General features: G+C 34.9%; 2 protein-coding genes across 2 annotated transcripts; one reads left to right on the top strand and one right to left on the bottom strand.

Moving 5' to 3' along the window:
- Positions 1-8795: 8795 nt before the first annotated feature.
- LOC139904434 (plastidic ATP/ADP-transporter-like) lies at positions 8796-13327 on the top strand. Its single transcript, XM_071886368.1, has 5 exons — positions 8796-9742; positions 10477-10731; positions 10886-11029; positions 11718-12065; positions 12743-13327. Exons 1-5 carry the CDS (start codon positions 8954-8956, stop codon positions 13082-13084), a joined length of 1878 nt encoding a protein of 625 aa, XP_071742469.1. The 5' UTR covers positions 8796-8953; the 3' UTR covers positions 13085-13327.
- Positions 13328-15790: 2463 nt separating this feature from the next.
- On the bottom strand, positions 15791-19380 carry LOC139904526 (uncharacterized). Its single transcript, XM_071886437.1, has one exon. The coding sequence runs from the start codon at positions 19031-19033 to the stop codon at positions 15899-15901; it is 3135 nt and encodes a 1044-aa protein (XP_071742538.1). The 5' UTR covers positions 19034-19380; the 3' UTR covers positions 15791-15898.
- Between the last annotated feature and the right edge of the window lie 305 nt (positions 19381-19685).

Here is a 19685-nt window from a genome sequence, read left to right as displayed (position 1 = left end):
CACAGTTAGATGTACAGAAATAAATCGATAAATATTATCTTGAATCAATCCAAGACCCAGTGTATACGTATCTCAGTATTGATCACAACTCAAACTAAATATATTTTGGAATCAACCTCAACCCTGTATAGCTAACTCCAACATTCACATATAGAGTGTCTATGGTTGTTCCGAAATATATATAGATGTGTCGACATGATAGGTCGAAACATTGTATACGTGTCTATGGTATCTCAAGATTACATAATATACAATACAAGTTGATTAAGTTATGGTTGGAATAGATTTGTTACCAATTTTCACGTAGCTAAAATGAGAAAAATTATCCAATCTTGTTTTACCCATAACTTCTTCATTTTAAATCCGTTTTGAGTGAATCAAATTGCTATGGTTTCATATTGAACTCTATTTTATGAATCTAAACAGAAAAGTATAGGTTTATAGTCGGAAAAATAAGTTACAAGTCGTTTTTGTAAAGGTAGTCATTTCAGTCGAAAGAACGACGTCTAGATGACCATTTTAGAAAACATACTTCCACTTTGAGTTTAATCATAATTTTTGAATATAGTTTCATGTTCATAATAAAAATCATTTTCTCAGAATAACAACTTTAAAATCAAAGTTTATCAGAGTTTTTAATTAACTAACCCAAAACAGCCCGAGGTGTTACTACGACGGCGTAAATCCGGTTTTACGGTGTTTTTCGTGTTTCCAGGTTTTAAATCATTAAGTTAGCATATCATATAGATATAGAACATGTTTTTAGTTGATTTTAAAAGTCAAGTTAGAAGGATTAACTTTTGTTTGCGAACAAGTTTAGAATTAACTAAACTATGTTCTAGTGATTACAAGTTTAAACCTTCGAATAAGATAGCTTTATATGTATGAATCGAATGATGTTATGAACATCATTACTACCTTAAGTTCCTTGGATAAACCTACTGGAAAAGAGAAAAATGGATCTAGCTTCAATGGATCCTTGGATGGCTCGAAGTTCTTGAAGCAGAATCATGACACGAAAACAAGTTCAAGTAAGATCATCACTTGAAATAAGATTGTTATAGTTATAGAAATTGAACCAAAGTTTGAATATGATTATTACCTTGTATTAGAATGATAACCTACTATAAGAAACAAAGATTTCTTGAGGTTGGATGATCACCTTACAAGATTGGAAGTGAGCTAGCAAACTTGAAAGTATTCTTGATTTTATGAAACTAGAACTTTTGGAATTTATGAAGAACACTTAGAACTTGAAGATAGAACTTGAGAGAGATCAATTAGATGAAGAAAATTGAAGAATGAAAGTGTTTGTAGGTGTTTTTGGTCGTTGGTGTATGGATTAGATATAAAGGATATGTAATTTTGTTTTCATGTAAATAAGTCATGAATGATTACTCATATTTTTGTAATTTTATGAGATATTTCATGCTAGTTGCCAAATGATGGTTCCCACATGTGTTAGGTGACTCACATGGGCTGCTAAGAGCTGATCATTGGAGTGTATATACCAATAGTACATACATCTAAAAGCTGTGTATTGTACGAGTACGAATACGGGTGCATACGAGTAGAATTGTTGATGAAACTGAACGAGGATGTAATTGTAAGCATTTTTGTTAAGTAGAAGTATTTTGATAAGTGTATTGAAGTCTTTCAAAAGTGTATAAATACACATTAAAACACTACATGTATATACATTTTAACTGAGTCGTTAAGTCATCGTTAGTCGTTACATGTAAGTGTTGTTTTGAAACCTTTAGGTTAACGATCTTGTTAAATGTTGTTAACCCAATGTTTATAATATCAAATGAGATTTTAAATTATTATATTATCATGATATTATCATGTATGAATATCTCTTAATATGATATATATACATTAAATGTCTTTACAACGATAATCGTTACATATATGTCTCGTTTAAAAATCATTAAGTTAGTAGTCTTGTTTTTACATATGTAGTTCATTGTTAATATACTTAATGATATGTTTACTTATCATAGTATCATGTTAACTATATATATATCCATATATATGTCATCATATAGTTTTTACAAGTTTTAACGTTCGTGAATCACCGGTCAACTTGGGTGGTCAATTGTCTATATGAAACATATTTCAATTAATCAAGTCTTAACAAGTTTGATTGCTTAACATGTTGGAAACATTTAATCATGTAAATATCAATCTCAATTAATATATATAAACATGGAAAAGTTCGGGTCACTACAGACAACCTAAGTCAAAGGTCACTAGGTCAGTATGTTGTCCCTATAAGTTTAAATGCATGAATTAAGTTTAAGTGTCATCATCATCAACATCATCATTATCATCATCATTCATCAAAACCAAGGTAAGTTTAACTAGAATAGAGATCGAAACAAAAGGCTGACTTCGGACAGCTGTTACGACCTCTATACAAATCGAAAAGACACGTAGTCAGTGGCCGTGACTCCGAATGTGAGTCCTCTAACCGCTGACCAATTTTCAGAACCTAACTCGTCTTCGTTTAACAGTGGCAACGGTTTAAGTGCGAGTAGGTCAGAAATTTCAGCACAACGTTACAAAGGCATAGTGACTTTCGGAAGGCTATAAATCCTAAATCGTATATCGGATTAAGTCGAGGCCTAAACGAAAAGTCATCTACTCGAAATGAACTATCTGAAAATAAATTTTCCAGAAGTCCAGGAGTCTGATTATATCCCTAAAAACAGCAAAAAATTGCTCCGGTGAGATTCTTGGTGCTTAAGGCTCATCACGGTTCTCATCCTTGATGCGTGTAAGCTTCAAGTGTACAACTCATTGATGTGTTAGCATCACTTTGACCAAGATTCAACCATCAACACACAATATGTTAAGACCAAGTAAGAATACAACTCACTTAAGAGTCTTAGAAGGATGATGAACCAAGGTTACATCATATTCTTAGTCTTAACACAAATACAAGTTCCATTTACAACTAAAGCTACAAACTTTCCATCAATCAAAAAAGTATGATCACAAATTTGATCAAATAAAGTAATGGAACCCTAAGCTAGAGAGTTTGGATCCTTTTCACATAAGTTATAAGATTACAAAGCTAGAAAGCTTGAATCTTTGGTGTTCTTGAAGATCTTGAAGCACAAAGCTTGGATCTTAAAGTTACATGAAGATCATAAACACAAGTTTTGATCTTTATAACAAAATAATGAGATCATAAGTTAGAAAACTTAGATCCAACAAAAGAAATGAAGATTCAAAGCTAGAAAGCTTGAATCTTGGTTGTTCTTGAATATCCTTGAAGCATGAAGCTAGATCTTCAAGTTACATGAAAATTACAAACACAAGTTTGAATCTTTACAACAAAATAAAGTGATTAAGAGCTACAAGATTTAGATTTACAAAATAGGTGAAGATTCAAAGCTAGAAAGCTTGAATCTTCCATGTTCTTGAAGGATTCAAATCCATGTTTGAATCTACAAGATATAACAAGATCTAAAAGCTAAAGAGCTAGATCCAATGATGATGATGATGTCGTGAATGAGAAGGGAAGAAGAAGAAGAAGAAAGTTTAAAACTTACACTTTTTAGAGTGAGAAAGACTAGAGAGAATTAGAGAGTAAGTGTATGTAAATTGTAAATGAAATCAAGTGTGAAATGAATGGAATAAGCTTGGTATTTATAGAAGGTGAGGTGGTGGTGAGGTGGGGAGGCCGTGGGTTTGGTGGGGGGACAAGGGGGACACCTTTTTGATTTTTGGGTAATGGTTGTCTAAAGTTGGTGCTTATGTTAGGATCCCATGCAATATTAAGGATAATGGTTAACAAAAATGCTAGTATGTTCTCTCTAATAAATGAGCATTTGTCTTACATTAATATGGGTCACTAACTAATAATAATTGGGCTAATTAAATAGTCCACTAGCTAGTGTATGGTGGGCTAAAGTCCAACAAGGTAGAAAGTCCAACAAGACTAACTAGTGTGCTCTAGTAAAGTACTAAGCGTAATTAAGCATCCAAAAACCCAAGTGATTGTTATTATAAAATAATAATTAGTATTTCGTAGTCATAATATTCCGATTATGACCAAAGTTAAACGTGTACACAGTACGCAGTTCGTTCTCAACGTCAAGTGACACCAACGGTCATAAAGGCTTCCGGGGATCAAGTTAAGTACCCTACGTACTTAAAGGCACGTTTAAACATATAAATGAAAGTAATCCACATGTAGTAAGATCCCAGAGTATAATATGGTACAGTACGCACAAATACGCAGTTTCGTGAAAGCACAAAAGCAAGTCGAAAAAGTCAGGTCGTTACAAACCTTGATGTTTAAAACTTGTAGAATGATAGCTTTTACTCTTAGTTGTGTGTTGATGTTGAAACTTGGTCAAAGTGATGCTAAAACATCAAAGAGTTGTACACTTGAAGCTTACACGCATCAAGGATGAGAACCGTGATGAGCATCAAGCACCAAGAAATCCACCGGAGCACCTGTTTGCTGTTTTTTGGGATCTGATCATGTTCCTAGGACTTCTGGAAAATTTATTTTCAGATAGTTCATTTCGAGTATATGACTTTTCATTTAGGCCTCACCTAAATCCGATGTACGGTTTAGAATTTATAGCCTTCCGAAAGTCACTACGCCGTTGTAACGACGTGCTGAAAATTCTGACCTACTCGCGCTTGAACCGTCGCCACAGTCAAACAACATCGAGTTAGGATCTGAAAATCGGATAGCGGTTAGAGGACTCACATACGGAGCCTTGGCCACTGACCACACGTCTTTTCGTTTTGTATAGAGGTCGTAGCAGCTGTCCGAAGTCATCCTTTTGTTTCGATCTCTATTCTTGTTGAAAACTTACTTTATCTTTTACGTATGATGATAATGATGATGATGATGACGATACTTAAGACTTAATTTACTCGCTCTTAAACTTTTGGGGACAATATACTGACTTAGTGACCTTTGACTTAGGTTGACGACCTTTCGGACCGACTTACTACTTGCATACTTTTCATATCGACTTTACCGCACATTCACTGTGAGTTATAGCTTCCCTTTTTACTTTACTATTTTTGGGACTGAGAATACATGCGCTTTTTATGTTTTACATACTAGACACGAGTACTTAAACTTTATATATGTGTGGGTGATATAACGGCACAAAGATTCCCCTTAGCACGGTAACGTTTAATCATTGGCTTTTGAACCGGTGAACGCGAATATTAGATATGGATCCATAGGGTTTGACATCCCCACTCGGGCTAGTCGCGCTAGCATTTAACGGGTGTTTGATACTTCGAGGACATACACACTCGCCAAGTGTACTTTTAGAGGGTATTATTATTACGTTAAGTTAGTTACCGGGTGGTCACGGATAAGCATATACTTTTCATACTGTTTTGGAATACGAAATCTTGTGGTCTACATTACACTACTGATACAAACTATAGCTCATAAACATTTGTGTTGACCTTTTAAGCGTGTATTTCTCAGGTGCTTAGACGTTGTTGCTTCCGCTGTTAGACTTGCTGTCTTGGTGTTATAGACTTGCTGTTACAGACTCGCTGTGTTAGACTTCCGTTGCATTACTTAGAGATGTCTCAATCATAAAACTTTTATTTTGCATTCGCAACTTATGCTATTTTGAATAATGGCTTTGTAACGACCTTCGTGTCACGTTATCTTTTGTAAAACGTTACCTTTTCATGAATGCAAAACTTGTTTTAAAACAGCATGTAGTATTATACCGTGTAATGGACCTGTTGTTGACGATTCGTACATGATAATTTTGTACGGGGCGTCACAGAAAACAACATAAATAATGCGATGATTTTGAAATTAGAAACCCTAATTACACACACACACACACACACACACATATATATATATATATATATATATATATATATATATATATATATATATATATATATATATATATATATATATATGAAGTTACACTCTAAACCCTCCTGAAGTCTCCATAATTTGCACCGAAGTCCATGAACATCAATAATAGCAGCAGCAACACTAAACTTCTATTCATTAAATAAATGATAAACTCGCATTAAACAAAAAAAACTTAGAATTGCGACAAACATGGATAAGAATGAATTAACCATAAAACATTTTAACAAGCACACACGTCTAAATATTGTCATTTTTAGTATTATCTTAGTTAATCGAAAACTGCTAATTGGAGTATTAATTAGATTTCGATGAACAATAATACGGGAGTAAATAAGTTATAAGTCGATATACAATATTGACATTATTGTAAATGACGAGTTAGGAAGCGCGCGCGTCGGAGTTATAATTTTTCTTTTAGAAAAATGAAAAAGAAAAATAGCTGATGTCATGCTAAAAACATCATAATGTCATTAACTTACTATTCACTTTATTTCAAGTATACTTATAATTAAATTATAGGAAAGACAAAATCACTGAAATGGTCCCTGTGGTTTGTACTAAAATGTCGATTTAGTCCCATGCTTTTTTTTTACTGAGTTCATCCTCGTGGTTTGCAAATGTTGCTAATTTCTTCCCTCCAGCTAACGGCCGTGAAAATACTCCGTTAACTCATGTCACATGCTACGCACATGAGGGTAAATTCGTCTTTTAAATTTTCTCCCTTTTTTTCCCTTCTTTATTATCTTTTATTATCTTATCATCTTCATATTTATCCCTAAAAAAGAAAAAACAAACCCTAATTATTATTATTTTTTTTTTATCTTTTTCTCTATTTCATATCTGTTATCTGTTATCCATATCATTTCACCTTCACCTTCATCTTCATCTTCATCATCATCTTCATCATCATCTCAAAAATATAAACCCTATTTCTAATCATCTCACCTAAATATAGATCTAAAATTATAAATTTTGACAATAAATCAAAATTGACAAGGCTTGTGCGTTCATTTATATCTCAGGAGCACCATCAATCGGATATGAAGGGTGTGTTTGTTTATATGTCAGCAACAACAATCAATTAACCTTCTTTATCATTCGCTCAAAAATTAAGAGTAATTAACCTCTTGTTCTCGATCGACGATTGTTCAAACACTAAACAATGGTAGCTTCATGGCTTCTTTACACCTTCAAAATCAGAAGATGAAGCCTCGTTGGAATGGGCGGTGGTTTGCCATGGGTCTCAGCCACCATCGTCGCCACCCAATTGAACAACGGTAGATCTGATTATTTGGACGATTTTGTGGGTATAATCGAAATCAAAAACCTGTAAATCTGAACGATTTTCAGCTCGTGAGTTGCAAAGTAAGGTCCACAAAACAAAGGATTTATGTACAGCAAAGATTAGAGATATGGAAATACACTTGCAATTAGAAAATGTAACTTTTTTTTTTTATTTTTTACTTTTTTTGGTAATTCATAAACATATATATATTAGTGTGTGTAAAAATTTGTAGAAACTTTTTTAGTAGTAAAAGTTAACAAAGGAAAATGTTTTAATTTTGTAAGTAAATGGTTTGATTTTGCGATTGGGCATATGAGGTATTTTGATTGAAGTGATAGACTAGTACGTAGTAATTTTAATTTGGTTTTAGTTTTTAGAGTAAATGGTGATGATTTGGGAAAGATGAAGATAGATGATAAGTTTCTTAAAAAAAGACAAATCATAGGGATCATATCAGCAATTTTGTCTAAAGAAAAAGACAAAAGGACATTTTTACCCTCATGTGCGTGGCATGTGATTGGAGTTAACAGAATTTTTTAACGTCCGTCAGAAATAGGGACTAAATTAGCAACATTGACATACCACGAGGACGAAATACATCAAAAAAAAATCATAGGGACTAAATCAGCATTTTGGTACAAACCACATGGACCATTTCAGCAATTTTGTCTATTTAAAATATTCATTTCCATCCTTAATTTAAGTTGAGATTCAAAGGATAAATCTCAGCTCTTGAATCATGTGATGACGGGACAATCACATGTGATTAGCAGCCCGTAGATTAATATAATCACATGTGATTACCAAATTACCCTTCATTTATTTTTGTGTTTTAATCTTGATCGTTCATCACATGTGATCTAAGACTAGTAATCACATGTGATTGTCCCGCCATTACATAATCAAAAGACTGAGATTTATCTCTTAAATCTCAACTTAAATTAAGAATTCAAATGAATATATATCTTTTAAGTTATAATATAAATATAAATATATAAATATAAATATAAATGTGAAGATGTAACAGCACATCTAAATTAGGATTTAGTCAAAGATGTATGGTAGATTAAATGCGAATCCCACGACTAGTGATACACGGAGTAATACCATTTGTTAATATAATAGTAGGAGTATTAATTAACATAGATAGGAGTGCATTTAGATGCCCTAAACTCATTTTACTAGACATAACTTTCGTTATACCCTAACGATGCATAATTGCATAAACTATTATATACGAAGTCCCACCAAATAGTGATTAACTTCATCGGCAAATTTAGTATTGTGTAGAGGAATCAAAATCAAATTTATGAACATTAATTACCACGATTTTTTAGCTACCGAATTTAATATCAACTAACACTTATAAAACATAAGCTTCTATTTTAAAAAATAAGTTGTAGCTCTAGCTCTAGTTACAAGCTAGTTTCACCCAAACACACCTAATATACTCCGAATTAGTTAGAACTGTAATTAGTAATTAATTACGGAGTACTTATTTTATAACCACCTCTGATTAATAAATCCGATTTCCTGATCCTGCAATTCCATTTTTGTCTTCTTCCAAACCAAAGGTTTTAGGTTTTTTGATAATTTTGTTATTCCCATATTACATAAACCTTTATGTTAAACAAATTTGCACACCTTCACACTATCTTCCTTCACATTATCCCTCTATCTCTTTTCTTCTTATCTTTTCAGTTTCTTGATTTTATCAAGAACTGAAAACAAAAAGAGAGAGAGATTTAGAGGTGTGTATCTATAAGCAAACAATGGAAGGTGTCATCCAAACAAAAGGTCTTTTATCACTCCCTTCAAACCCACAAACCAAAATCTTTCTCAACAAATTACCACACAAATCTTTAAGACAAAGAGTCAATCTTTCTTCAAATCCCATCAACCCCACATCTGGGTTATCTTTAAATTTTAATGGGTCTAAAAAATTTCAAGCGTTTGGTACAAACCATGGTTTATTTTCCCTCCAAAAACCCAGATGTTTTCATGTTTGTAAAGCTTCCGCCGCCGCCGGTGACGGCGCTGCGGTACCGGCAGGCGCCGGTGAATTGGAGGTTGAAGGACCTAAGTTTATGGGTATTGAAGTATTGACCTTAAAAAAGATTGTACCGTTAGGGTTAATGTTTTTTTGTATTCTATTTAATTATACAATTCTTAGGGATACAAAAGATGTATTAGTGGTAACAGCAAAAGGTTCAAGTGCAGAAATTATACCCTTTTTGAAAACTTGGGTTAATTTGCCAATGGCAATTGGGTTTATGTTATTGTATACAAAATTGGCTAATGTGTTATCAAAAAAGGCACTGTTTTACACTGTAATTCTTCCGTTTATCGCGTTTTTTGGGGCTTTTGGGTTTGTTTTGTATCCAATGAGCAATTATTTTCACCCAACTGCACTTGCTGATAGACTTTTGGACTTTTTGGGACCTCGATTTCTTGGACCGCTTGCTATATTGAGGATTTGGAGTTTTTGTTTGTTTTATGTGATGGCTGAGCTTTGGGGAAGTGTTGTTGTTTCGGTCTTGTTTTGGGGATTTGCTAATCAGGTATACAATTTTTTGGTCTTTTTTTAAGTTTATAATGATATTAATATTGAAATGTGTTTTTGAGATAAGATTTCGTTTTGCTCTGGATGAAATGTGTTTGATTTGCTAATCAGGTATACAATTTTTTGGTCTTTTTTTAAGTTTATAATGATATTAATATTGAAATGTGTTTTTGAGATAAGATTTCGTTTTGCTCTGGATGAAATGTGTTTGAAATGTTAATTTGATTAAATTTAAAAATTGAATTTCCTCAAAAATACTTTTGTATAATTATGTGTCATTGTCAACATGCATACATACAAGGTTGAAGCTTATTAGTGTGAGTGTGTTACTTGATTATGTTTGTTAAATCCATTTCTATATTGGATTATTATCAGCAAAGGTATTAAATTTTGGTTATATTCTCGAGTGTTGCTGCAACAAAATCGATTTAAGAGAGACAGAGAAAAAAAAATGCAATTTACGTAAATATCCTGAATTATTTCCACTTCTTGCTAATTATCCAATTTTGTGTTGACATGTTCATACAGGAGTCACTTTGTAGCAAGTGTATTTGCATGTATGTATACAAATGTGTATATGATGAGCAAGTCCAGCATAAAATACTGTATATGTTAGGACTACATATATGTATATTACTACATGGTACATGTATCTATGTGTGTGTAATGTGTATATATGTATGTATATATCCATTATCTATGAAGTTGATCCTTTATGATTGTTTTGTGTAGATAACAACTGTGGAAGAAGCCAAGAAGTTCTATCCGTTATTCGGGCTTGGAGCCAATGTTGCCTTAATTTTCTCGGGCCGTACCGTGAAGTACTTTTCGAATATGCGGAAGCATTTGGGCCCGGGAGTCGATGGGTGGGCCATTTCTTTAAAATACATGATGAGTATTGTTGTGATAATGGGTTTTGCAATTTGTGGTCTTTATTGGTGGGTCAATACTTTCGTTCCTCTTCCCACCCGTAGCAAGAAGAAGAAGGTATCATTTTAACAATCAACTTACTTTTTGAAACTGGTTATGGTAAAATAACAAATGTTGCTTTTAGTGAAACTTGGTTACTTAGATTTAGTTTAGTTAATTCTATTGAATTTGGACCTTGTTAAAAGTAAGAATCGATTGCTTTGTATTGCAGGAGAAGCCTAACATGACTACAATGGAGAGTTTGAAATTCTTGGTTTCATCGCCATACATTAGGGATTTGGCTACGTTGGTTGTAGCATACGGAATTAGCATTAATCTTGTTGAGGTTACATGGAAATCGAAGCTCAAGGCTCAGGTAAAACTTCTTCGTATTGGTCAATAATCATTTGTAAAAAATGAGAAAACAGTTGTAGGTTGATGACAATATTACACAAACAACGGCTTCTCCTTAACACACATCACTAAAGGTGGCATTTTCGTGCTGTTTACTCATGAACAAGTCCATTTAAGTTGTCTTTTTTTTTACTTAAAATAGGGTGTGGGTCAAATAAGTCGAACATTTTAAAGTCATTAAAAAGTATACCTTTTCTAAAAAGATTCCTAGTAACACATACACGCAAAAGGTGGCAATTTCGGCCCATTTAGTTATGAACAAGTCCATTTGGGCTGTCTCAAACGGGTCAAATACCTTTTTTTTAGTAATGAACAAGTCTTTAAAAAGTACTACTATAAATTTTTAAGCATACAACCTTGCAAGTAACTAGGGTGTGTGGGCCTCGTTTCATCGGGGCAAAAGTCAAACAAGTGAAATTATAATAAAATAAATAAATAAAAGATTTGGGAAAAGATAGAATATGTAAAATTACTAAAATACCCTTGCGTATACACCGTTAACGTTACTGCTCACAGGGTTACTTTTTTAGTAATTCAACATGGTGCATAGTTAGTATAGTGAGTAATTTGTATCCAAACATCTACTTTCGATTAACAAGATTTTTGCTCAACCTATGATGCCCCTTTATTTTGTTGTCTTTGAAACACAGTTTCCAAGTCCAAATGAGTACTCTTCTTTCATGGGTGACTTTTCGACCGCAACTGGAATAGCAACATTCACAATGATGCTTTTGAGTCAATGGATATTCAACAAGTACGGTTGGGGAGTGGCTGCCAAAATTACACCGACGGTCCTTCTTATAACTGGTGTTGGCTTCTTTTCTTTGATCTTGTTCGGTGGTCCCCTTGCACCTGGTCTTATGAGCTTCGGGATAACTCCGCTTTTAGCTGCGGTCTATGTCGGCGCAATGCAAAACATATTTAGCAAAAGTGCGAAATACAGTTTGTTTGACCCTTGCAAGGAAATGGCTTATATTCCACTCGATGAAGACACCAAGGTACGGCAGAAAAAACTTTTAATTCGTGGTTAGAAAATAGTTATAGTTAATAAGATTATATGAGTGGAGTCAAATAATTTGTTTGATACTAGATACAACAAAAATGGTTATCAAGAATAGTTTGTTTAATTTATAGTACCTCTATTGTCCAAAAATGTTTCATCCTTTGACCCAAATCTTATATTGTATGAAATGTTTATATTATTTGAACTAAACTTTTAATTGATGACATTGTATGTATCCGATGACCTTTAAGCGGATAATATATGCTGACGTGGCAACCATATTTGGTGTCATGTCATTAGTTTGGTGCCACATTTCTATTTTTAACGTTACAATAGGTAATTGTACACTTTGTTAGTTGAGAGTAGTTATTTCCAAGAAGTGGGTGGTTATTCAATGTACAAATAAAATATGCGCGTCTGAATTTCTTTAATTTCTTTAAGACAACCCCTAAGGGGTGTCATTAAAAAAGTCATTTTGGACACTTGATTCTTGTTTGATCTATTGGCTAATCAAAATTGACGAAACACTTGCACCATCAACAGTGATTATTACAACTTTAAGCAGTAGAAATACACACATTACCTTTACTTGATGCACCAAATATGTGGAATTGTTGGGTTTTAATGTGCTGCCCGATTATTTATTTATTGATTATTATTTTTGTAATGTAGGTTAAAGGTAAGGCAGCGATAGATGTGGTGTGCAACCCATTGGGGAAATCAGGAGGAGCTCTAATTCAACAATTCATGATCTTAACATTCGGTTCACTTGCAAACTCGACACCTTACCTTGGCGGTGTACTTTTAGTGATCGTGATAGCATGGTTAGGTGCCGCAAAGTCATTGGACACTCAATTCACCGCTTTAAGAAAAGAAGAAGAGCTCGAGAAAGAGATGGAACGAGCTGCTGTTAAAATCCCAATTGTCTCTGCTGACGTGGACACAAACGGGTCATTGGGTAGCGATTCAAACACCAACAGTTCAGCAGAAACATCGTTTCCAAGGAACGCTTGAATTTGAGATTGGTAATTTTTATAGAATTTTAGGGTTGGATGGATACAAAGATAAAGATTGAAACTTTTAGATGAGTTTAAAGTTTCGTTGCGATAGAATAATAAGAACAAAGGCAGGAATGGATGCTGTTGACATTTGAGGTATTTGTTGTTATATTATTGTTATTGTTATATGTTCATTTGAGATGTTTGTAGAAGAAACATCATCCTGATGTTGTTAATCTGATCAAGTTCATTTCCTTTTCGATTTGGTTACCACGAAACCTATTGTTTTGTTGCTTTATGATATGCGTATGTTTTTTCAAGTGACCCTATTCAACCTGGCATATATCCACCCATGCTAAAAGAGAACCATTTTAACCCTATCCAATTTGACGTGTTACCCTTCTCAGTTGACCCCACCACACAAATTTATAACCAACTCAAAGGTTCTTCTACCTCTTGTGATAAGAAGTTCTATGGGTTGCGCTTTGTGTGGGAATAATATGGAGACAATTGGCCACGTTCTTTTTGCTTGTACGCTAGCTAGCGCAAGATTTATGGAGGGCTATTGGAGTATGGGTGGACGTGCATTTACCATCGTTCAACAATTGGAATGAGTGGTTATCTTGGTTAGAGAACAAGGAGATCAAGAACATATTATACATCATTATCGTATCCACTTTATGGCATATATTTGGGAGATTTTGTAGTGCAACTATCTTTGGGCCCAACACAATGAATAAGAATACGTTTGATTCGGCTTGTATGGTTGTTTTTCGTTGGATTTGTAGTAGAAGCACATATAATTCAAATTGGAATGTTTGACTGTTAAAGGCTTAAAGCTGTTGTAAGGTTGTAAGTTTTGCCTTTCCTAGCTACTCACAAGAGAGAGTTTTAATAAAATAATTTTGATCGTTAAAAAAAGCTAATAAAGTATCTTCCCATCAGTAAAAAAAAAAAAAAAAAGACATCATCAGATAAACCATACGTCTCTGCCTCTCTGGTACGGGTTGAAGGAGAGAAATAACAGCAGTCCTTCGATAATGTTATATAAACTGTTTAAAGGGACTTGACGATTTGGATAGTCGTAGAACTGTCTAAACCCGTAGATATCTCGTCCATAAGGACTTTAGATGGTCCTACAATCATTTCAACCGTCGTCACACATTTCTTCTTTCCACCGGAGATGCACTAATCATTTAATCTCCATCATGGTGTCAGCACATACGCAGAGCCGTCCATTCTAATTTTCATATGGGTCCTGTTCAATCAATAAAAAATGGGTCTTTTATATAAATGTTTTAAATATATATATAAGAATAAGTTTATTAAATACTAAAAAATTAGGTATAATTACAGCATAAGGCATAAAAAATTAGGTACTACATATTATTTGGACTATAGGCCCTTTGGATTATAGGTCCAGTGCAAACGCACGTAGCACACCCTCAAATCCGCGCTTGCACATACCTCACCCAATAACTGTGACATGAACACTTGATGTTAGATTGTTAGATCACAAGTTTTTTAACATTTCCATTTGCGTGCAACATATGAAGCAGGTCAAATGGACTTAAGTATTCTATCTCAGCATATTAGATTTATTATTTTGTTATGTTAACCTGGATTTAACTAAATCAGAGTTAAACTAGGAATCAACCTGAAAGCTTCCAATTCAAGAACAAGCAATGGAGTTGACTTTACTCTGACTTTTCTCAAGAAACGTCAATGGTTACCATTGGTAGAAAGAGAGAAGATTTCATTACATCCAAGACCAACTCTAACTAGAAACAAAAGAGTATTTAAGCTACTGAATTCAGGAAAACGACAAATTCTGTTACAAACAGTTACACCAGCTAGTTGAAGATGATGGCACATTGGCACGTGACTTCCACAAACAGCTCTTTATTTCTGTTATTCCTTGACCCATGTGCATATCTCATGCCATTTAACAGACACTTAATGGACTCGTAACACATTTATCTATAACAGGTTTAATTGGTCAAATAGACTTGATAACTTAATGGTCCGCCCCATCAGTGACCTCATACCGTCGTTTAAAAAAAATGAACTTGATAGCTCTACAAACATCTCTTGAAAAAAAATTGTGGCATTTTCAACTAGGTAATGGCAGGGGCGGATCTAGTGTGTAACTAGTGGTTGCACGGAACACCACTCAAATACGCGATCCAGTAGATTTTTTTTTTTTTTGAGTTTTTAACTAGTGATACCAGTGGATAATGTAATTTTTTTTTTTTTTTTTTGTGTAATACCACTGAAATAAGTTATCTAGTAGAAATTTTTTGGGGTTTCAACTGGTGACACCATTGACCACCAATCCTAGATCCGCCACAGGGTAATGGTCAATCCGGTTACATTAACTCGTACAAGTTTTATTATTTTATTTACTTATTATTATTTTTTTAACAGCGAGATCACCCGAAAGACTAAACTACCGACGCGATCATCTCCCGTATCTAAATGACCCGCCCTTGACTGCTGTTCTGGAGGAAACCCGGAACAATCCGAGGGCAATTCATACATGATACATCCATGAAGGAAAGTGGAAGAATCAAATTGCCTTTGAGCAGAAAACTTTAGCATATGTGAAGGAAAGTGGAATTTATACATGATAATTACATGGTTTTCGGTTTGTTTATTCAGCTTAAAACATGAGATGACTGGTACTTCAACTAAAATTCAACTTTAAAATTTCATGTTGTAGTAATCAAAGTATATGCATATAGTAAGTCAAGTTACATAAAGTTGAATTGTGTCACACCATCAACAATACAACATGACCCAAACATTACAAAAAAACGCTACATCATATTCATTCTATATCAACCTCCTTTCGGGTTGAGCCGCTGCCATTGACACTGCCGGAAGTCATCTCCGCCTCCTCCACCACCGGCGACAACCGCTCATATGCCACAGACCGCTGCGGCAACAATTTAAATTTCCCAAAATCAAAAACCTGCACAAGTTTCTCATACCCCAACCTTTGTTGAACTTGTACTACGATCGCGAGAAGTAACGCAATTGTAGGTATCACAATGTCCCCTATCTTCGAGTAGAAATCGAGATGCGGGTTCACAAACTCATAATCATAAGAAATATACGGATTTGGAATCGGCGATCGCATGTAGTCGTACACATGAGGAAGCAGTCGAATTACAGTTAACCCAATAAAATACGATTTACGTAATGGTTTGCTGTTAATCTGCCATATTAAGTTACCTATAACTTGAGGGAGTAAAAACAAATCTTGAACTAAACCAACGTATTCTTCGAGTTCAACTAGCCATGATTGTAGCTTGTGAACCATGAGAACACATACGAACCCTAGTACGTGAACCACCCCGGTTACGAGAAGAACCCACTTATCAGACGGTACACGGTTTGGTTCAAGTGGGGCCCGAGTGAGTAACCGAATTCGGGCCCTCCAAACTTTCTGGTACAACCTTAATGTTAATGAGAATGATACCAAAACAAGAATCTTGACTGTGTAATCTATAACTTGTATCATTTGACTTTTTCCAAGTACCGAAGATTCCTCGTACGATTTTGACTTTTTGAAAATCGCTTCGGCACCCGTAACAAGTGGGATTCCGTACCCAACCGACTGGACCGCTAACATCACGATCGAAACAAACGGGCTCGAGTCAGAATTTTCTTTAATGTAAAACAGTTGACTTAATATACACCCGATTGCAACCGAAAGGGTAAGAGCCCGTAAGATCCCCTCGATGCCTTGTCTTGAAAGAATGTCTTCCCGTTGAGCCCGATACATAATCGGGACAGTTTGAAGCTTAACTGGGCTGAAAAACAACGGGTCAACTTCGTTTCTTTGACTCGTTATTGAAATCCTGGCTGTTGGATTAACGAGCCAACGGGTCGTCGTAGGAGGATATGATAGCACAACTTCAATCAAACAATCCAACCCATCTTCAAGATCCATGCTGTCGTATAAAACCTTCCACGAGGCCCGTACGTCTCGACACCCCACCATATACAATTTCCCGACATGCGGGTGATACAACCCTTCAACGAAAAGATTTGAAAAGTTACTATATTTCGGGCCCAAGAGAGTAATTTGACCCGATACGTTCAATAAAAGCTCCCTCTCGGTGAGCGTCTTTTTAGACCGATACGGGGTTTCTTCTTCTGTAATTGTCTCATTTCGCAGATAAAAATAACGCCCAAACAACGGGCCAAGCGATAAAATTTCGACGAGTACATCAGTTGTTGAAAAAACGGTCGACCCAGATTCAGGAACCGCAGGGTGATGAAGCGTAAGATCTTCGGATAAAAGAGACAAACCAACAAGAAACGAATCAGAATCTTCGACTTTCGGGAAGGTTAAAAGTGACTTTTTAACCACGGTCCCAAAACTAAACGGTTCATGTTTCTCAAGTAACGATCCGGCTAATTGGATCTTGGAGTAAGTGTAATACGGTTTTGACTCGGTGTATTGATCGTATAGCTCCGAAGGTCGAACCAGCTTCTCGAAAGCTAAAGGAAAGTAAGATGAATTACCCGTATTGCCCTCTTCAATACTCGATATCGTTCCAACAATTATGCTTCGTTGCTTGATCGAAAACGAGAGTGGTATGTATAAGCATATACGCGAACTACAACTGCTCGATTCTTGATCAACGATACCACGGCAACCGATCATACACAACTGCCCACTGGATGATTCCCATATTCCTTCAACCGAAAGGGTCATGTTATTCAGCCCAGTTCGTTGAGCCGCATTATAACGTTCCTCGAATGGCTGAACGACTCTAATAAGCCCTGCAACTTTAGTAAGTTTCTCTTTTTTACCCTTTACAGACGTTTCTTCACATCGAACATCTTGAAAGCTAAGTCGTACGCCTTTAAAGCTTCCATTAGTTGATTTTATAAGTTCATTGGACTCAAACGGACCCAATTTGCTGCACAATTCTTCAGTCCCGTTACATTTCCAATTCGGGACAACAGTCAACGTATCTTGACCCGTAAACCGTTCAAGAATAAGGCAAAAGTCAACACCTTTATACATCCCAAATTCTGGGTTATCAGAACCGTCTTTATACGGATACGGGTTGCAAGCTTTTGAGACAAGTTTTTCAGAATTAAACTCGTAATTCGCTGAACCACTCATAGATGCGGAAACATGTACCTCATCAAAATACTTCTGATTCGATTTTGGGTTCAAACTTTTCAAACTACCGAAAATTCCTCTGTTGGTTAAAGTAAAGGTTTTTGGGTAACGGATAACGAGCAAAATTTGATCATCTTGAATGAGTGCTGGCTGATTAATGTAGCCCGGTTCTTTAACCCAATCCCACGGGTTACTCGAATCAGGGTAACGATATGGTAACATCGTGTTACCGAGTAAACACATTATCGTTTCACCATTGTTATCTTCGGTATTATCTGATATGATCCCTTGAAACGAGATCGTTAATTCTGAATGCTCAGGGTATATTTTAAAGCCAGGGTTATCCTCATACGGTCTTTGCCCGAATAAACCCCCGATTGTTATACCGAGCTGCAAAATTCCGTTAATACTAACGGAGTTTTTGGATCGATGAGCCCGGTCTACATCAGTAACCCAAAATGAAATCAAGTTTACTGGTGATCTTTGGTCAAAATATGACCCATTTATGTTTGACCTATTTGGTTTATGATCAAATGGCATCAAAGGAGCCTTATCTAAATCTTGCCACCAGTCACCATTAACAAATGACATTTTTTCCTTAATTTTATACAATCTTTTTCCATAGGTTTTTTGGTTAGAATCAAGAGGTAAAATTGAAGAACATTGTTTTTTAACCTCATTAATTCTATCGTATTTAAAAGTCATTTTGGGTTCATATCCAGATTCAAATTCAACACGATTACCATCAAGATCAATATACGAGTTTACTGACGTAATAAAAAAAATAGAAAAAAACCCTAAGAATAAAACACACTTCATTGACCAAAATTTAAACAGAAATTGAAGTCTTGAATACCCGTTTACTGATTCTTGATTAAGAGCAGAATATGGAACTTGGGTATGATAAAGATCACAACTTTAAGCAAATTAAGTGTGAAATGAATCTTAATCGACTGATTTTAAAGCTAACCTTTGAATCTTTTGGGGGTTCTTGAATCTTCTGCTGTGAAGTAGTGTTATTGTATGAAGATTGAAGTGATTAAGTGGTTGTTGGATCTATATATTTCATAAGGAAGATTGAAGTGGAAGTCAACTGAAACTGGTAAGATGTGTGTGTCTCATGATTTTTATTTTCTTTTTTTTTTTGTGTGACTTGCGAGCCAAGGGTGTTCTCGGGAACTTTTGTTTATTTTACGATCCTTCCGAACACTATATTGAATAACTTAACCAAAATCAAGTCTTAAGTCAATAAGAACACTGAAGCTTTATTCTCAATTTCTCATCCCCTTCTTTTTCGACGGTTTGATCTCGGCAACAATTTGATCTTTTGAAACATTCCTATTCAAAATATATCAAGATTTGCAAAAACCTTTCCAGGAGATGATATTTCCAACATGAATTTACTAAGTTAACCTTAATGATACCTTTGCACAAATCTCTTACTAGTATGTACTGGAGGATATTATTGGAA

The sequence above is a fragment of the Rutidosis leptorrhynchoides genome, chromosome 4, assembly GCF_046630445.1.
Source record: "Rutidosis leptorrhynchoides isolate AG116_Rl617_1_P2 chromosome 4, CSIRO_AGI_Rlap_v1, whole genome shotgun sequence".
Classification (NCBI taxonomy): Eukaryota; Viridiplantae; Streptophyta; class Magnoliopsida; order Asterales; family Asteraceae; genus Rutidosis; species Rutidosis leptorrhynchoides.
This window is presented reverse-complemented; position numbering and strand designations above follow the sequence as displayed.